Source organism: Triturus cristatus, chromosome 10, assembly GCF_964204655.1.
Source record: "Triturus cristatus chromosome 10, aTriCri1.1, whole genome shotgun sequence".
Classification (NCBI taxonomy): Eukaryota; Metazoa; Chordata; class Amphibia; order Caudata; family Salamandridae; genus Triturus; species Triturus cristatus.
The window spans coordinates 874,324,908-874,343,892 of NC_140593.1; the positions used below are offsets into that span (position 1 = coordinate 874,324,908).

The 18,985-nt window shown below is 41.6% G+C and overlaps 1 protein-coding gene across 2 annotated transcripts in view; it reads right to left on the bottom strand.

Annotated features, from left to right (window-relative positions):
- LOC146796149 (retinoic acid receptor responder protein 2-like) overlaps positions 1 to 18,985 on the bottom strand; it is a 177,593-nt gene that overhangs the window by 138,141 nt on the left and 20,467 nt on the right. Inside the window, exon 2 of one of the 2 annotated variants that reach the window (XM_085628544.1) lies at positions 788 to 847. The exons of the other annotated variant lie outside the window; for it this stretch is intronic. Within the exon in view, the coding sequence (XP_085484670.1) occupies positions 788 to 847 (60 nt within the window). The remainder of the gene's footprint in view (positions 1 to 787; positions 848 to 18,985) is intronic. 2 annotated transcript variants of the gene reach the window in all.

Consider the following 18,985-nt stretch of genomic DNA (forward strand, 5'->3'; position numbering starts at 1 on the left):
AATTTCTGGTTATCTACCTTCATGACAATTATGCAAATACATATGGTCCTTCTGGACAGTCAACGAAGTCCTAAACAGGTAGGGACAGAATTCTTCAACACCCATATTATTGTTTATATTTCCTTCCCGGTTCTTGACCAGTTCTGCTTTCTGGAGAGGAGTCGATGACCGACGAAAACTATAAGCTGCTCCCGCCCATGTCTTCTTGAAGGACCAACATTTGTCAGAGACATGGATTGTTACTGTGAAAGGCCTATTGTAGTCAGGAGGATGAAGTACAGGTCCTTCAATCAGCACCTTCTTCAGGTTCTCAAAGGCTTCTTGACATTCCACTGTCTATTTGACCGGCTCGGGCTGCATCTTGGAAGCCTGGAAGTAAACGTAGTTAACAGAGCAACAATGGTCCCATATAACACTACAAAAGTGTGATGATAATAGGTGACTCCTAGAAAGCCCCTCACATGGGCTAAGTCTTAGAAACATCCCAGTCAAATGGATCTTGAACTTTGTCATCTAACTGTAATGAGGCCAGTCCTGCAGGGATGTTATCTGCTGAGATTAAATGTTGAACTTGTCCACCCTAAAACAGAGCCTCAGCTTACTAAAGAAAACTCAAAGACCAGACTGTGGGGGAATTGGAGAAGGGATAGAAAAATACAGCTGATGGATCTCAGTAGACGTTAACCCTTCTGGTAGAGGATAGAATCTGCACCTGACAAAACATGTGGGGATTAATGCTGAGTGTTATTAATGGCAGTTTGATATACTTAAACTGTTCTTTCCATACCTCATATATGACTTGGGAATTCTGGACTGTCTGTGTTCTCTGTAACTTAAATGTGCTGGACTAAAAAATAAACAAAGGACAGATGCATTCAAATTACAATGGTTTTTGATATTTCTATTCTGTGCTTAGAGAATATTTTACCAGAAAATGTGCTCATTACCTTTATTTAAGTCTTTTCAGTTGAATATTTTGAATAATTTCACTTTACAAAATTTCCGCAACTGTCCATTCACAATTTGGAAAGCAAATGTAAGAAATTGTATTTTCTCTGAGAACCACCAGGGCTGAAGTCATAAAATCATTCACAAACTCCTTGGGAATAATAACTTTCTTAACTCCAAATGAACCAAAATAATATAAAAGATGGCACATTATTTTCTCTTAATAGTTTTTATTTATTTCAGTTTTATATAGCACAAACTTCTCCCAAGGACACTGGAATATCCACATGAACACCAAATTACATTACACAAGGCAAGATTCATTCTTTTGGCACAGGGAGATTAGGCGATTTGCGCAGCATCACGGGATATTGAGCAGATACAGGGAACTTAGCTGTACAGTTCCAAAGTTGGCAGCTCTGGCCGTTAAGCTACTGTAAAAACCTCTGACAATTGCACTCAACTTCAATGGATATTTATAAACCAGTCTTTTTCTGTCCCTTTCAGAATGCAGTTCCTTTTGTAAAAACAAGTAAACAGAACACTGTGACATCTCTTAAATGCTGCAGTTGCGGGTTGTATGACGGTACAACACAGGTAAATACATCACTTGCCTTTTTCAGGCATTTTTTACTACGCATATGCTTTTACAACGCATGCCATTACCACACATTGTTTTTATATATACAAACAATGAATTTGTGAGAGGAGACCCCCCCACACTCCAAATTACCTTAAATGCACGGTAAAGGCATGCGTTGTAAAGTCATGCACCTGGAAAAAATATCTGTGCTAAAAAATGTGTGGTAAAGGTACAACAAGGTACAAAAGCATTGTAGGGAGTAGCACTGCCTGGACTCATCTGGTTTCTGATATGTGTCACTGCATGAAAACACTAGAGCAGTTCAATAGGCATGTTTGTTCGATTCTCAACATGGCATTACTACTAGATAAGCAATTGGGTCTGAATTCTTTCTTCTGACCTCTTTATTACTGAAAATAGGATTCTGTTTACAGCTCATTAATGCTTCCCTGTAGAAGTATTTTTTTAAATGTGCAAACGTGTAATGTAGGGTGAAAATGATTTCTGAAGTTTGAAGGCTTTAACAATGTATAGATTTGTAACTGTTGAATTAAAAATGTTGCACTTGAAACAAGTTTACTGAGTCATGCAGAAATTAAATAAAATACTGTAAATGGTTCTGTCACATTTTCATACTAGATGCCATTTATTTTAATATGGATCTCACATTGGGTGTTCTGCTCATCTCGCTCCTGCTCATTCCCCCACCCAATCAGTGCCCTGCTGCAAACCATCTCTCCTCTTCATTCCTTGGAACACCAAGTAAATTATGTCAATGATTAGAAACTTGAACTATTGTATTAGGATGTGTGTATTGTCATTGAAGCTTCCATCGTGTACCCAAATTATCATATTTAAGTACATCCGCTGCATGTTCCTCTGAAGATGCTTTGGTGTTATTTCTATGAGTAAGTGTTTGAGAAATGTTTCATTTTATGCTGATCTTCTCCAGAGTGCAGTTGCTGAGAGTAGGTGGAAGATTTTTCATACCTTATGAAATGGGTTACTGTTAAATACATAGTTTTAAAATATTGTGTTGCTGTTTCTTATTTGCCAATGCGACTTTAGCCATGATCATACCATGCTTAATTTGCAGAATCTATTAACAGATAATGTGATTTGTATATAAAAGGTTTTAGGCCTTAGTATTGAAGGGCTTGTTCATTTTTATTTTCCATGGGTGCATTACCATTGTTATATTTTGCCACTGCTGGGTGACTTCATTTTTCTTCTGAGACTTTGTACAGTTGTACTATATTTTTTAGGTCTCGCCTGACCCAGCGCTTGCGCTGATCTGGCGAGACTTTAAGTAAGGGCTTCAAAAAATGCTACCGCCGGCCACAGCTTGCAGTGAATGTGCGCGGGCGCGCGCTTGAGCAGAGGCGCCATATGGCGTGATTACTGCTGCGCGTGCACCACTCGCGCACATGCACTGCAAGCTGTGGCCGGTGGGTAGCATTTTTCCCCGCGATCACTTTTGGCCCCGCGGTTAACTTCCTTGTTTACATTGGCAATGCATAAAATCCCCAGAAAAAAACGCCAATTGCGCAAAAACACGTGCGCGCATTTTGCAGAAGGCCCCTACCCACCAAACAAACAAGGAAAGAGACAGACCGCATTCTACTACCCAGACCCACGCTAGACGCGTGACGCGTGACTCACGTGGCCGCGTGCAGAACGGCAGAGAAGTCACGTAAGGACACGTTAGTCCGCGAGCTCTCCGTGCATAACCCGGAATGCAAGCAGTGTGGCCTAAAGGCGTCAAGGACACAGTGTCACTAGAACTCCCAGTGACATACACACATACAAAGGAAACACATCGCTTTGTTGTTTGAAAGCCATCCTCCTCGTTCACGCAAGAGCCATAAACTAAAGAGAGTTCTTAAGGCACCCTCGAAACAGGAAGGAATTTGAAAGTCAAACTATATTTTTTTAAAACACGCACATCTCAACATGACAACAGTCTCCGTAGTTGAGCACACAAGCCTAACAGCTTGACAAGGAATTGTGTAAAACAGGAATGCAGCTGATAAAACACTCGAGATCTGAGCAATGGTCATGTACACCATAATGCAGTCACAACACATATTCACAGTGCCAACACAAGATATAACAAGCATTGGCATAGCCAATAGGTCTCGCCTTTGGGACTTTATAAGTGTTTAGTTATCCAGCACAATATCCTTGGTGCAACAACATCAACTGTTGCATGGCTAATCACTTATAAGGTCCCAAAGGCGAGACCTATTGGCTATGCCAATGCTTGTTTTATGGGGATGCTATCAATACTCTTTATGAGCCTGACTGTGTGGGCTTTCCTAGATTTGTCTAATTTGGGCTAAGTTTTCTTATCCTGCATTTCTGTAATTGAGCCTCTATGGCATTTCCATGCATTTACTAAACTTTCTGTAATAAATCAATGTTTGCCTTATTTTTGATCTAGAACTCTGTGATTAATGTTTTCTAATTTATTCAGTTTTACTCTGCTGAGATGTTTTTTCTTATGATTACGTAGTCTTTAACCCCTAGATCTAATAATGGTTTTGGAGCCCAATTAATTGGGTAAGAATAGGGGTGTTCAGAATATTGGGGTTTAGATGATTATTAGGGTTTGGTTCAAACAAATGTTTCATAGCAGAGGATGGTTAGTGTAAGAGCACCTCCTCTTTAAGGGGTACCCTGTTTAGGTTTATAGTTTTTGGATCAATTTTGCCCTGATCCAAGGAGAACATTTCGATTATTGGGGTTTGGCTCAAACAAATGTTTCATAGCAGAGGATAGTTAGTGTAATAGCACCTCCTCTTTAAGGGGTACCCTGTTTAGGTTTATAGTTTTTGAATCAATTTTGCCCTGATCGAAGGAGAACATTTCTTTGGATGATTTGCCAACTTTTCACAACAGATCCTCCTGCAAGGTGACAAGCTGTATTACTGTATGGTCCTTTGCGGTCCTGAATGAACTAGGAGTGTAAGTATAAATAGGGAGAAACTGAGTTTGTGAGGCAGAATTGAGAGAAGCAAGAAGGGCATATAATGTAGCTCAGGCCTGAGCAAAGAGGGAATGGGAGGAGAATCACTGGGCACTAATCAGGGAGGCCTGCAGTAGGAGAGGTTCCAAGCAATTTTGGCTTTTAGTTACCAGGGGGGATGCCAACAGGCCCCAGCCACCGACTAGCAACATTCCCATTGCAGCCCGGAATGATCACTTCTCCACACTATATTCCGAACCTCAAAACCCAGATACTGTAGCCTGTACCCTCGAATATGCTCAACTAACCACTAGTGATTTCTTCAAGGGTGCTGAAATCAGGGCCAGTATTAATTCCATCGTTAGGGCCAAGATTGCTGGAACTGATGGCAATCCCGGTGATGTTTTTATTAGCGATGATGTGAATTGGACATCTTGCATTCTGGCACTAGCGAATGGTATCACAGCGGGTGCCCCAATTCCACCTCACCTTCTTGGAAGGGAGCTGAGGTGAGTCCAGTCTACAAGAAGGGTGACCGATTGTCACCTTCCATTTACAGGCACATCAGTCAGATAGACTGTGTACAAAAGGTGTTCGCTCAGGCACTCCTCATGAAAATCCAGGTCTGGATTAACAACTTTAGCATCTTGTCCCCCTTCCAAGCTGGGTTCAGGAAAAAAGCTAGCACCATCGACCAGGTCTTTCGCTTCCCTTTATTGACATGGAAGACAGTGACTATATGCCAGGGGAGTCTCTATGTTGCTTTCATGGATCTAAGGTCTGCCTTTGATTTGGTCTCATGACATAAGCTTTGGTGTGTCCCGAAAGAGATGGGCCTCCCTTCTGAGGTTCTATCGCTAGTTATCCACCTCCATGAGGCCAACTATGAAAGGGTCCGCTTGGGCAACCAAGGACAGTTACCCAATCCAATCAAAGTTAATAATGGGGTCCGACAGGGCTGTGTACTTGCCCCCACACTCTTCTCACTTTTTATTAATGGCGTCGTCCAGTGCCTCTCTGATATACCTGCTGACACCCCGTCTCAGGGGGGAACAAAAGTGGTAACACTGTTTTTTGCCAATGACACGCTGCTAATGTCCAAAATGCCTAGAGGGCTTCAGTTGTTACTGGATCACTTTGAGGCCTTCTGCACCATGTGAGGTTTGGACATCAACACCACAAAAAGAAAACTTTTAATGTTGATCCCCCACAAAACACTCAGCGGTAAGCTTACATTGGGTGGGGTACCCCTGGATAGAGTGAAGACCTTTGAGTACCTGTGAATCACCCTTTCCGATGACCAGTCATGGAAGCCTCATATAGTGAAGCGGACTCTACAACACAGACAGATTACTGGGGCAATGACCAAAGAGCACAGGACCTCCTCTACCAGACCAGTAGCAGCTCCACTTCACATCTATGACTGTACGGCAATGAGGTCAGCACTATATGGCGCAGAACTGTGGAGGTTTCAAAATATGGATGGGCTCTTGACCACGGAAAATACATTTCTGAGAGCTCTCGTTTGCCTTCCACAGAGCACTCCCCTTTACCCACTCAGGTTGGACATGGGCAGAACTTTCATCATCGAGAAGGCCAAACTACGTTCCCTTCTGTTCTGACTCCGCCATAGGACTACTACAGAGTTACTTCCATATGCTGATGCCCTATGCTAAATCATTGCGCTCAATGGGTTCAAGCAAATTGAATGGTTCCACAAATTGAAATCTTTGCTCACTGCAATAGGGTTGGGGGGATTCTGGAATGCTAGGGACCTTGCGTCATTCCCTAGCAGGGACTTAATCAAGAAATAATACTGGAACTGGGTGGCGCAATCTCCACTAATCTACCAATTAAATTGTCAAGCGAACTTGAGCAATACGTGGAGGCTATAACTGTCCCGCAGGATTGGAAACTGTATATGCAATTCAGATTTGGCCCCACCCCCGTGAATTCCCTTACAGCCTCTAGGAGAAAGTCTTCTACCTCTACTCAGTTTTGTCCTGGTTGTCCCCTAACTGTTGAGTCAGTAGTCCACATATATGTTTTGCTTGCCCACTGTATTGGCCCCCAAGATCCAAATAACTAGCTCCCCTTTGCAAGCACCTTGGCACCTAGAAGCACTGCACATTTTAAAATCCGATGCAAGTTTATTGATAGCCTGTGCAGTTGCTAAGTTTCTCAGTAAGACGTGGACCATCAGAAGACTGATGATGAAAATGTAAAATGACTGAATTTTCTATTGGGTTATTACTTTTTTTAATCACTCTTAATGTCCTCTTTTTTATATGCCAGACAGCTTGTATGCAATAGTGACCCACAACATGTCTCGACCAATTGTGGAAGTTTTTATTATTGTGACATTTTGGTGGGCCATGTTGTGGACCTTTGTTTGATATAGGTCCTCGGTTTGAGGAGCTTTTAACGATATATATATATATATATATATATATATATATATATATATCAAAGAAACTTCCCAAATTTGCAGTCACGCACAACGATAGGAACGGACAACTTCAATCGCCAGTGCTTGAAAATAGTATTTATTAGAAATAAATTACGTGCCTAGTCCATGACGCGTTTCGAGCCACTCGGCCCTTGCTCACATGACCGCGTTACGTGCATAACAGTGCATTTAAAGTGAAATCACCAATAAGCACCTGAAAACAATCCAAAGGCATTGCTACGGAAATAGAAAAAATACTATTGCGTGTTAATTCATTATATTCACGACTAAATCTCAAATCCCTAGCTGAATCATGAAAAACACTCCTGTAACATTATTAACTTAAGCTGAAATTACCTGAAAATTTGCTAAACACATTTGATAAGTTTACCAATCACATAATCAACAATGTACGCTGTACACATAAATCCGATCTGTCTATGTAAAGCCAAAAGAATATTTTTTTGAATGGTTAAACTGTTGGTCACAAGGACTTCCAAGATTGAACATAATGCATAATATATAAACAGCAAAAGGAAATGCAATGTGATGTAAATAACTGGAAGTTATTAATACTGGGTACAAATACCCTATTGTGAACAGGTTTTGTGACTCCACAGATTTGCAAAATCAATTGGCTGCTGTGTACACGTAAAATGATACACTTGGAATGATCAAATGGGATAACATCCCAAGAACAGTTAATAGAGGTGGTTGAATCCATGTTTGGAGATATATACAAGTGAGTGATACGATTTGTATGCCATAATGATTTAAGTGCTCAGTGCTAAGGTGCAAATAAAATTGTGTGTAAAGTGCTAGTGATTAAAATGTTGTGTTCAGAATGTCAGCCAAAAATCACCGACTCCAAAATGGAGAGGGATTAAAGAGTACTAAATCAGAATTTTAGGTATAGATACCCAAGGCTGATACCTGACAAAAGGGATCCCCCTTAAAACACGACCCAAAATATGTTGTTCATCAAGTAGAACTACAAACCAATGTACAGATCTGATAGGGTCACGTGACCAGGACAGTATCATTACTAAGGATTGCACAGTTACAGATCAACACCCGAGTGTCGTGGGGTGTTGTTAGGGTGTTTGTTGGTAACGGAATGACCATTGGCATAAGGATGGAATAAACCAATAATTGTAAATCCAAGATATAGGTTATGGGGCATAGAATATGATGGCATAGCCACTGACTGATTCCCTTACCGCATGCACTGGCCAGGTATTAATTACAGAAAATGGTGCATGTCTTCGCCAGTATTGAGACCATGGGGGCATCTGGTGTCAAGCTCGATGATATAGCGAGACTCCAATTGTCGCAATCGCTTTTCGCGATTGCCTCCTCTTTTCTGGCTGGGTACAGAATCTAGAACGCAATACTTGAGACAATTGAGATTGTTGGCATGCACCATTTTGAAGTGTCTGGCCACTGGATATGCGGGATCTGAATTGACAATAGCTCGCAAATGCTGGAGAATGCGAGCATGCACCGGTAACTTGGTGCTGCCGATGTATTTCAGTCCGCAAGTGCATTCTAACATGTAGACTGCATATTCCGTTCTGCAGGAGTAGTGCCCTTTAATGGGGTAACTTTCCGTCGAAAAGGCAGTGGTATAGCTATTGGTGTTTTATCCCGAATTTGCAGGCGCGGCAGGAACTGCACCTGTAAAATCCTGATTTGGGAGATAACCAACTGCCTTTGGATGTTAATTCAGGACTAGATCTCACTAAGACATTGTGCATGGAGTAGGCTTTCCCGAAAGTAATGGCAGGCCTAATAGGGAGTACCTGTTTGAGAGTAGAATCTGTCAAAACAATAGGCCATTGCTTATTGATGATGGTCTTAATTTGTTTGGCCTGTCTGCTGTATGTGGTAATGAGCCTACATGACACTTGATTGCACTGGGAATCATCTATAGGATTTGATGTAATTGTATTCAATGAATGTGCAGTGTTACTTAGTAATGACAATCTGTCTGTGCTGTTGGCCTTGTCTCTAGCTGATTTAAGTTTGTGAGGATTGTATCCTCTCTCTAAGAACCTCTGTGTAGCCTCATCTTGATGGCGAATCAACTCATTGGAGTTGCTACAAGCTCGGCGTATGCGTAGATATTCGCCGTAGGGTAGATTGGTAATGGTGTGGGCTGGATGGAAGCTTTTGGCATGTAAAATACTATTGCCTGCTGAAGGTTTACGATACAGACATGTCTCTATGTGGTCGTTCTCAATGTACAGTTGAATATCAAGAAAATTGCAGACTGAATTGTCTATGTTGGCTGTGAAGTGTAGATTGATGGTGTTCATGTTGATTTTGTTGACAAAATCCTCAGCTTCCTCATGCGTACCATGCCAAATGACAAAAATGTCGTCGATATAACGCCACCACCTGATGACATGTTTGCTCCACAAAGCCCTGTGCTCTTGCTGTAGGACATGCTCCTCCCACCAGCCCACGTGTAAACACGCGTAGCTGGGGGAGAAGCATGCCCCCATCGCAACTCCCTGCAGTTGTTGAAATAATGTACCATCGAAAGTAAACACGTTGTTAAACAAACACCAGCGGATCATAGAAATCAACATCTTATTGTGGGAATAAAATTCAATGGGTCTTTTGTTGAGAAAAATTTCAATAGCTTGAATTCCGTCGGTGTGCCGGATACTGGTGTAGAGTGAAGAAATGTCCAGCGTTATGAAACAATATTCTGAGGACCAAATCTGATTGTTGAGTTTGCACAAGAAGTCTTTGCTGTCACGTAGATATGTTGGTAGTTGAGTTACAAAATCCTGTAAATAGTAATCGATATAACGAGAGGTGTTTTCAAAAATGCTTTTGTTAGCAGAAATGATTGGTCTACCCTGTACCGGATTAATACCTTTATGAACTTTGGGTATGAAGTAAATTGTTGGAAGAACAGGATATGAATTGTGAAGAAAATTAAATTCGTCCTTGCTGATCAAATTGTCTCTTCTCCACATCATGAGATCGTCTTTATAGTTTTTACTGATTTTGTTGAACTCAGTTGTGTTGGTTCTACGGTAACATTCTTCATCATTTAGGTGTCGATAGGCTTCAACTTTCTATTCCTTCTTACCCCACAGTACTATATTGCCACCTTTGTCCCTGTTGTTAATGATGATCTCATGATTGGTGCTGAGTTTTTTCATCAATTGGAAATAAGTACGTGGTTGATGTTTGGAGTAAAATCCCTTTTTATTCTGCTTGTTTCGAGTAACATGGATTTTCTTTAATTCTTCAATGATCCTATCGTGAAAAAGTTCAACCGCGTCCCGGGGCATAATAGGAACAAATGTGGAGGTGGGTTTGAAGGGACTTTGACCAGGAAGGGAGATGTTGATACCTTCTATGTCTGTCAGTTCTTGTGTGTTAATGCTTTCACTATCATAGTCATCAGTGTTGTCACTCAGTGAGTAGAGAGTTTTCATCACTTGTAGATCACCGGCCACGAGGTTCTCACATTGATTAGTAGCTGAACTAGATAGCTCTTGACTTAGCAATGATTTGGGAGCACTTATAGTTTGTTGCTTGATGACTGAAACGTTTTTTACTTTTTCTTTTTCTTTTTCTTTGATTATTTTGGCATCGTTTGTGTTGACTTGTTTTTTGATAGTATAATATTTAGTTAGTTTAAGTTTACGAATAAATTTGAAAACATCGACTCTTGTTTCGCTGTAATTGAAATTACTTTCTGGACAGAAACTGAGACCTAGAGCTAGTAATTGTTTTTCTGCATTACTAAGCTCAACATCCGTTAGATTGATGATGGTACGATCAGCTGATGTTAGCGTTGTTGCCATCTCTTTCTCTGCTGCCCCCTTCCTCTGCCTCTTGGTGCATTTGCGCCTCTCTCTTCTGCGTTGATTTCTTTTCTGTTTGGTTGTGCAGTGGTGTTCCGAGATCTCAGTGATTTTTTCCAGTCCTCTGCTAAAAAATCAATTTCCTCAGCATAGGTTAGATGACCTAAATCTTCTCTGTTGGTACTGGAGGAATCACCACTGAAATTTGAATCTGAATCACTCACGTGAGAGCTGAGGTCAGACGTGGAGGCATTTGTATTTGATGTTGTAGCCTGTAATACTTTGTCGTTGGATTCCTTGCCGCTGTTTCTGGATTTTCTCAGATAATCATATTTGCGCGCGAACGTGAACACTTGTCCCAGTTCGTAGTCTCTTTTGTCGCGCGCAAATTTGAAAGCCTTTCTGTTTTTAATGATGGTCTCTTGTTTGTGGAGGCGAGTTTTCATTTCGTCGATGCCTTTGTCAATGGTGTCATTGGTAGATGTACTGCGAACTTTTGTTAGTTCAGAATTCAAGCGTTCTATTTCTTTTAGATTTGCGTTGCGATCAATGCGGGCATATTTGATAAGTAAGCATACCAAACGCATAGACGCCTCTAAATTACTCTCTGCCCATTCTTTTAGAAGAAGCGGGTTCGGGCTATCGAAACTGGGGGCAAGCATAATTCGTAACCCGTGCTGTATCCTACCCACTTCATGGTATTTCTCTATTGATTTGATTATATATATATATGTCTTTAAACAGGATAAGATCTGAGAATTCCCAGGAAATAATCCAGCGGCACACCAAAGGACAACACAATAAGTTTTTATTGTGCTAAACGAACAGAACTACGCGTTTCGGCGAAGCCTTTGTCAAGTTAGTGACCTGTGCCCGAATTCCCCTAGAAATACAGGTCATGGTTAATAGACAAAGAAAAAACATTTTTTCGCATGATTAGGTTTGAACAAAAATCATCATAATATCAACGATAGTTTTGCTTACATAACGAAAAATAAATGCTGTTAGTCATGAAATTAATTCATTGAAACACAATTCCACTTGAAGGTAAATAAATAAATACGAGTCAAGATATTTCTCATGGATACAATAACGTTATTCCAATTGGGATAGTCCTGTCTATGTACGGGTACAAAGACACGGTACGAAACGCGTAGTTCTGTTAGTTTAGCACAATAAAAACTTATTGTGTTGTCCTTTGGTGTGCCGCTGGATTATTTCCTGGGAATTCTCAGATCTTATCCTGTTTAAAGACATTTCTAGCGGAGTTGCGACTGCTGCTGGCACCGGCGTTGAAAGGGAGGAGAGCGGTGATTTCGCAATGACCTTTTTGGAAACATATATATATATATTCACTGAAAAAACCATAGGTTTCACACATGTTATAGTTAGCTGGACATTTTACTGATAAAAAACCAATGAAATTCCCCCGTTATAGTTACTGTAGGCAACTATAACTCACGCGACCGCAATCCTCTGCTGATGCTAATACTGTATTTAGACACTTATTTGCCCATATCTTCTTCCATTAAATTTTAGCTATACATATATTACAAATATTTTTTTTTCATAAAGACACATATGTCATCAGCAGAGGATTACGGTCGCGTGAGTTATAGTTGCCTACAGTAACTATAACGGGGGAATTTCATTGGTTTTTTATCAGTAAAATGTCCAGCTAACTATAACATGTGTGAAACCTATGGTTTTTTCAGTGAATTAGCAAGGTTTTTTAAATGCTATTTCCTAACTATAACGTGTGTGAAACCTATGGTTTTTTCAGTGAATTTGTACGGTTTTTTAAATGCTAAGTTACTTTACGCCATTTGTGGCGTGCGCGCCCACTTAACGCAGTTCATTCCGTGCACGGTTTTTATCAACTTTAATAAGCCCTGTACATTTGGTGGCCTTCGGCCACCAAAAGCACAGGGGGTGAGGTCAATGTGGATAGTGTTTTTTTTATTTCGATTTTATAATTTCATGTTGCCAAAATTACGTTTTTTTTCTCTATTAATAAGCCCTGCACATTTGGTGGCCTGCGGCCACCAAAAGCACAGGGGGTGGGGTAAGTGTGGATAGTGTTTTTTTTATTTTTATTTTTTTACCGTAAGCGTACGGTAAGCATACGGTAAGCGTACGGTAAGCGTACCCCGCGAAATTGCCGAAAAAAAAATAAAACCGTTTTTGCTCTTGGGGGATGTTTGGGGACTCCCTCAACATGACTATGTGGGAGGGAGTTGTCAAAACAGCCCCGTAACATGTTTTTGGCCATCATGTTTGATAAACAACACTCAGTGCGAGAGACAAAATGGCGGCCGCCGCTTCCTGGTTTCGGCCGATTCGAATGTTTACTAAGATCTAAGAGCCAATCAGAATCGCGCTCGCGCACGCCACCGTAAGCTTACGGTAAGCGTACGGTAAGCGTACGGTAAGCGTACCGTAAGCGGGCTCAGATATATATATTGATTTAAAGGCTATTTTCTCAGAATCTACTGAACAGATTTACACCAAACCTACAAAAGGCACTTCCTTGACCTAGGGACTACCTCTCTGCCAAATTTCTAGTAATTCTGTTCAGCCGTTCGGGCTGTAGCTCGTTCTAAAGGTCCTATGGAAAAATGCATGGGAAAAACGCGTTTTGGGACCCCCCTTTTATCTCAGCCCCCGCTTGACGAATCCCCCCGAGACTTTCAGGGTAGGAGCGGAGCGTAGCGCCCCACCTATTTTGAGAAATTCGCGAGGATTCGTCGACCGGCGCCAAAGTTATTCAAAATAGAATGTTGAGGTTTTCCTATGGAAACGTGGTCCTAACTATAACTACCTACTGGCGACCGCCAGTAGGTAATATATATATATATATATATCAAACACAAATGAAAAATAACGCGGCACTCCTCTCGACGATTAAGATGTTAGTTTAATCTCAGATAGTAACCCTCCCTACGTGTTTCGAACCGTAGTTCCTGGTCACGGTAGATTGTTACATTGGTCCTTTTTCCATTTCTTAGCTTTATACAATTGCTGCAAGGTGCCATTATTATTGCATTATGGGTATTGTAGTTAAACAAATGCAAAATGTACGGAATTAACATCATTCCTTTCAAAATAATGGTACTTTTCACAAAACAGATATTGTTGATTAAATACCTTCGTGAGTATATACAACATTGATTGCTAAGTGCAAAGCGCCTGAGAGCAATTAAACACAGGGTTGCTTGTTTGTATGCAGACTATGCTTCATATTAAGCAAAAAAATGATGGCTAAGTGCCTGTTTGCTTAATATGAAGCATAGTCTGCATACAAACAAGCAACCCTGTGTTTAATTGCTCTCAGGCGCTTTGCACTTAGCAATCAATGTTGTATATACTCACGAAGGTATTTAATCAACAATATCTGTTTTGTGAAAAGTACCATTATTTTGAAAGGAATGATGTTAATTCCGTACATTTTGCATTTGTTTAACTACAATACCCATAATGCAATAATAATGGCACCTTGCAGCAATTGTATAAAGCTAAGAAATGGAAAAAGGACCAATGTAACAATCTACCGTGACCAGGAACTACGGTTCGAAACGCGTAGGGAGGGTTACTATCTGAGATTAAACTAACATCTTAATCGTCGAGAGGAGTGCCGCGTTATTTTTCATTTGTGTTTGATAAAATACCGGGATCGTGTCCTGATCTCGACGTGTGCACCAGCTGGTAAGGTGCTCCTTCCGTGCAGGACAATTGTGTGCAAAAAAAAAAAAAAAAAAAATATATATATATATATATATATCAATTCAATTCAATTCGTCTTTAATTCGATTAAAATTCATCATAAAAGACAGTACAATAAAAGATTCCAATGAAATACAAAGAATATAAAATCATTACAGTAATAAAAACAAAATAAAACAGATAAAAACACAACAAGGATTTACCTATTAAATCCTATTCCTAATAATCCAAACCCATCCTAGGAATTTGGCCACAGCAATTACAATAGATTCGCTGGTATCATATCTTAAAATTCTTAGTGCCACAAGCCCCACCCTGGTGCCCATGTTACGACAAATGGGTATAAGCCATCTCGTCCGGGGTACGCATAGACCGGGCATTCAAAGAATATACGACCAATCGATTCCCTACAGTCAGCACACCAACGGCAGGAGTCGGTCATCTCCCCCTTCCAGTTTTTGGTGAACGATCTAGTGGGAAGAGAGCCTACCCTAAGCTGGTGGTAAAGTTTCCTGTCGCTGGGTCTACTAATGATGTCCCAGTAATCTTCAAGTAGTGGATCGGTCTTACACTCAAGAAACTTGCCAGTCAAAGACGTAGCCAGGGTTTGATTGCACTGTTTCTGATTTAACTGGGACCAATATAAACTTTTAAACACTTTTTTTGGAGGGAAGGGATTGCCTGCAGGGTCAGACCACAAATTACCCAGGCCCATAGATTCTAAAAGCAGTCTGACTTGCTTGAACCAAGCTATATTCCCAGAGCCCAGGATAGAACGAACATCCAAGAAAGCCTTAGCATAAAGGGCCAATTCCGGGTTAGTCCACAGTCTTCTCCACAAGGCCAATGGTTTGTACCGGGCAATGTCGTCAATTGAGCGACAACCAAGGTCCAATAATAAAGGTTTGATGGGACTTGACCTGGGGAGGCCCGTAAGGTTCTTCAGAAATTTATTTTGCACTTTGACCAAAGAGGGTAGGTCTGCAAAACCCCAGAGTTCCGCGCCGTAACGGATCGCTGAAGTGATCCTGGAGTTATAGATCTTTATTGCTGGACCTATCCTTTTGGTCTGTGACAATCGCTGTTCTTTTACCAGACACCCTGAAAGCTGGGCAAGCTTAAGAGATAGAATATCAATTTGGGGCTTCCAACTCAGTTTACTTTCAAGGACAATCCCCAGGTAGGTCATAACGTTTGTGAGTTCTAATTTTTCATTATTCATCGTGACATGACCAGCCACACGTCTTCCTTTATTAAAAACCAAATACTTGGTTTTAGAGATATTTACTTGCAGGTCATGATCATGACAGAAGGTGTCAAACTTGTTCAGGGCCGCCTCTAACCCCATCTGTGTCTGAGACAATAAAAGGGTGTCGTCGGCGAACATAAGTAGCGGGAGCTTATTACCACCCAGAGAAGGGGCGTCTGTAGAGATGGTAGAAAAATACTGCACAACCCTGTTTATAAATAGCAGAAAAAGAGTTGGCGCTAGGACGCACCCTTGCCTGACACCCCGTGATACTTTAAATCTGTCTGTGACCTGCCCTTGGTTCCCCCATCTGACTTGTGCAAAATTATCTTCGTGCATCCTAATCACAATATTCAGGAGATCAGCAGGCATCCCTAAGCCATCTAAAAATTCCCATAATTTAGTCCTAGGAACTAGATCAAAAGCTGATCTAAGGTCCACAAAGGTGGCATATAATGTACCGCCTCCTAAGTAGACCGTTTTCCAAACGATCAGTTGGAAACTAAGAGCCTGATCAATAGTGCTGATACGAGATCTGAACCCGGCCTGTAGGGGCGATAAAATGTCCTCTTGCTCAATCCATAACTGAATTCTTGCCAGAATCATCCTGGAAATGATTTTTTGGATCGAGTCAATTAGACTAATCGGGCGATAATTCCCTGGGCTCGAGCGATCACCCTTCTTATGGATGGGCAATATCTCGGCACCTTTCCATGATTCGGGAATAGGCGCCCTCTTAACTGTGGCAGTAGCCAAAAAGGCAATGTATGGTACCCAATTACTCTGATCAGACTTGAAAAGATCTGCAGGGATACAACCAATGCCCGGGGCTTTTCCACTAGATATCCTACTTAAAGCCATCTCAACTTCACTGCAGTCAAACAAAAAAATTTTGATAGACGACATATCCCGAGAGATTAAAGGTAATGGCTCAGCCTTCAAATCAATACCAGAGAACTGGGACTCATAATGTTCCACCCATAGCTCTGGGAGGACATGGTTAGATGGAATCAACAAATTCGGGGAATTACCCCACTTCACAATGTGCCAGAACTTGGTAACATTTTTGAGTTTACTGGCAACTAAAAGATCTTGCCAATGGTCATTGTCCCATTCTTGTTTAGCCATGGTTTTAGCCTTACGGTAATTACACCGCGCTATCCTAATGTTGGCCATATTTTTAGATTTTATAGCAAATTTCAGTTTATCATAAGTATCTCTGCAGTGTTTGTTGTACCAGTGATTACGCTTAGGTTGAGATAGTTTCCTGGGTTTGGAAAAAAAAGTTTTTAAGCCCAGAAATAAAGTTTCATGAATTTGAGTAGTCGCCCAGCTAACGGCTTCTTGAGATGGAAGGGAGTTCAGTGCTTCCAAAGCACCCTTAACTTGTGTGCTGATTTCAACTAGTGCTCCAGGGTCCATTACTACCCTATCCCAACGCACTCGCCGTAGATTATTTGTAAGGAGGGCGTCTGCGGTAGCTATCATGGTTGGTTCATTACTATGATGATCAGCACAGAACGAGAAACTTAGGACGAGAGGGTTATGGTCGCTCTCAGTGCGAACTGGGATCACCATGTCTGTAAGGGAAGACCAGAACTCCACTTTGATGAGAGCATAATCGATTCTACTGTGTCGAAGACCCTCAACAAAGGTGTCACTACCCATTTTGTCAGAGACAGTCCGTCCATTTGCCGCCCTGAAGCCGTGCCCCATGCACAGACTCATCCACTGGATGGCTGATTCAGTCCATTTCTTGATGGGTGGAAGATCAAGAAGAGGGATGTTCCAAAGAACATCCACTTCCATCGTAAGTGAATCCCCGGGAATGTTAAAGGGCTCGAAACAACAGTTCAAATCCCCCGCAATTATTATATTAATACTAGGGTTAACAGTTTCCAAGAAGCCATCTAGCAGTAAAAAGGTATTTGTACCGCGCCCTCCTGGTTGACCTCTATTATAAATGTTGATAATCATAAAGTCAGAACCATCATGGAGGTGCAGCAGTACTATTAAGAGATCAGGGCTGTCTACAGACAGTTCGGATGGTCGACACTTAAGGGTTTGCTTAATCCAGATACTAAGACCACCTGAGGGTCTGCCCTTTGACCCTCTGGTGGCTACTTTATAAAAGTTAGTAAAACCAGGAAAGTGAACCGGGTCCACTGCCCACGTTTCCTGAAAAACCAGGACATCGAATTTGTCCACCCATGTAGACCACTCATTTATAAAAGTTTTACTCCTAAGGCCGGCTATATTCCAAGAGACCAAGGAGAAAAAATGATGGTCACTAGCAACAGGCAAAGGATCCAAGGGTAGAACCAAAGGGGCAGTATAATTTCCGGTCTTGCAAGGGACTGGGCACTCTGGCCCCCCATAGCAACGATCCAAGCACATAAGATTAGCCTTATCCAGTCTAGCCTCACTAACATAAGGGGCTACCACTGGATCAGCGGGCAAGGGGATGGGATAGTTACTACCATATGTGCTCTCAAGAAAATCAGGATCTATCGGAGGAGAATGTAAAACGATGCAGGACACAGGGTGTGGAAAGGTAACGGTATTTAACCGCACACCACCCGTTCCTAAGGAACCCCTTAATGAGCGACAACAGGATACTTTCCCCGCCCTGGTAGTACTGCCATACCCGTTTGTATTTCTACAAACAAAACCTATGTTGTTGTTAGCCAGTCAATCCACCTCTTCCAAGCCACTCAATGATTGTAAAGAGGAAAATTAAAGTCCAATCTAGGTGGACCCTGTTGGCCTCTATAAACCCTTTCTCACCTAGGTGGCTGGGCAAGGTGTGTGCCGCTGGGGGTAATAGGATAGAAATACCATAGGTCAAGAGCAAGTATTCTACTAGAACACTGGATATTAGGATGGCAACATATGTGCCTCACTACTCTGGGGTCCCTGAAATTAATAATAATACAATCACCCTCCATATCCTTGGGTTTAGTGCCTATCCAACTCGCCCTTCGTACAAACAAGATTTCAGCACGCAGGTTGGGAGGGAGAGGTCTGTTGCCATTAAGCCAGTGTATAACCTTGTTCTTAAGCTCGCTATGGGACTCTAACTTGTCGTGTAGAATCTCCGGGACACCTGCCAGAATTACCGTATATGGTGATGACTCGGGGGGGGTAAATTGATACAAGGGGATAGTGAAGACAAGCCACTACTCTTATGAACAGTAATCCCTCTTGTGTTAGGAACAGAGTTAGAGTCAAATGT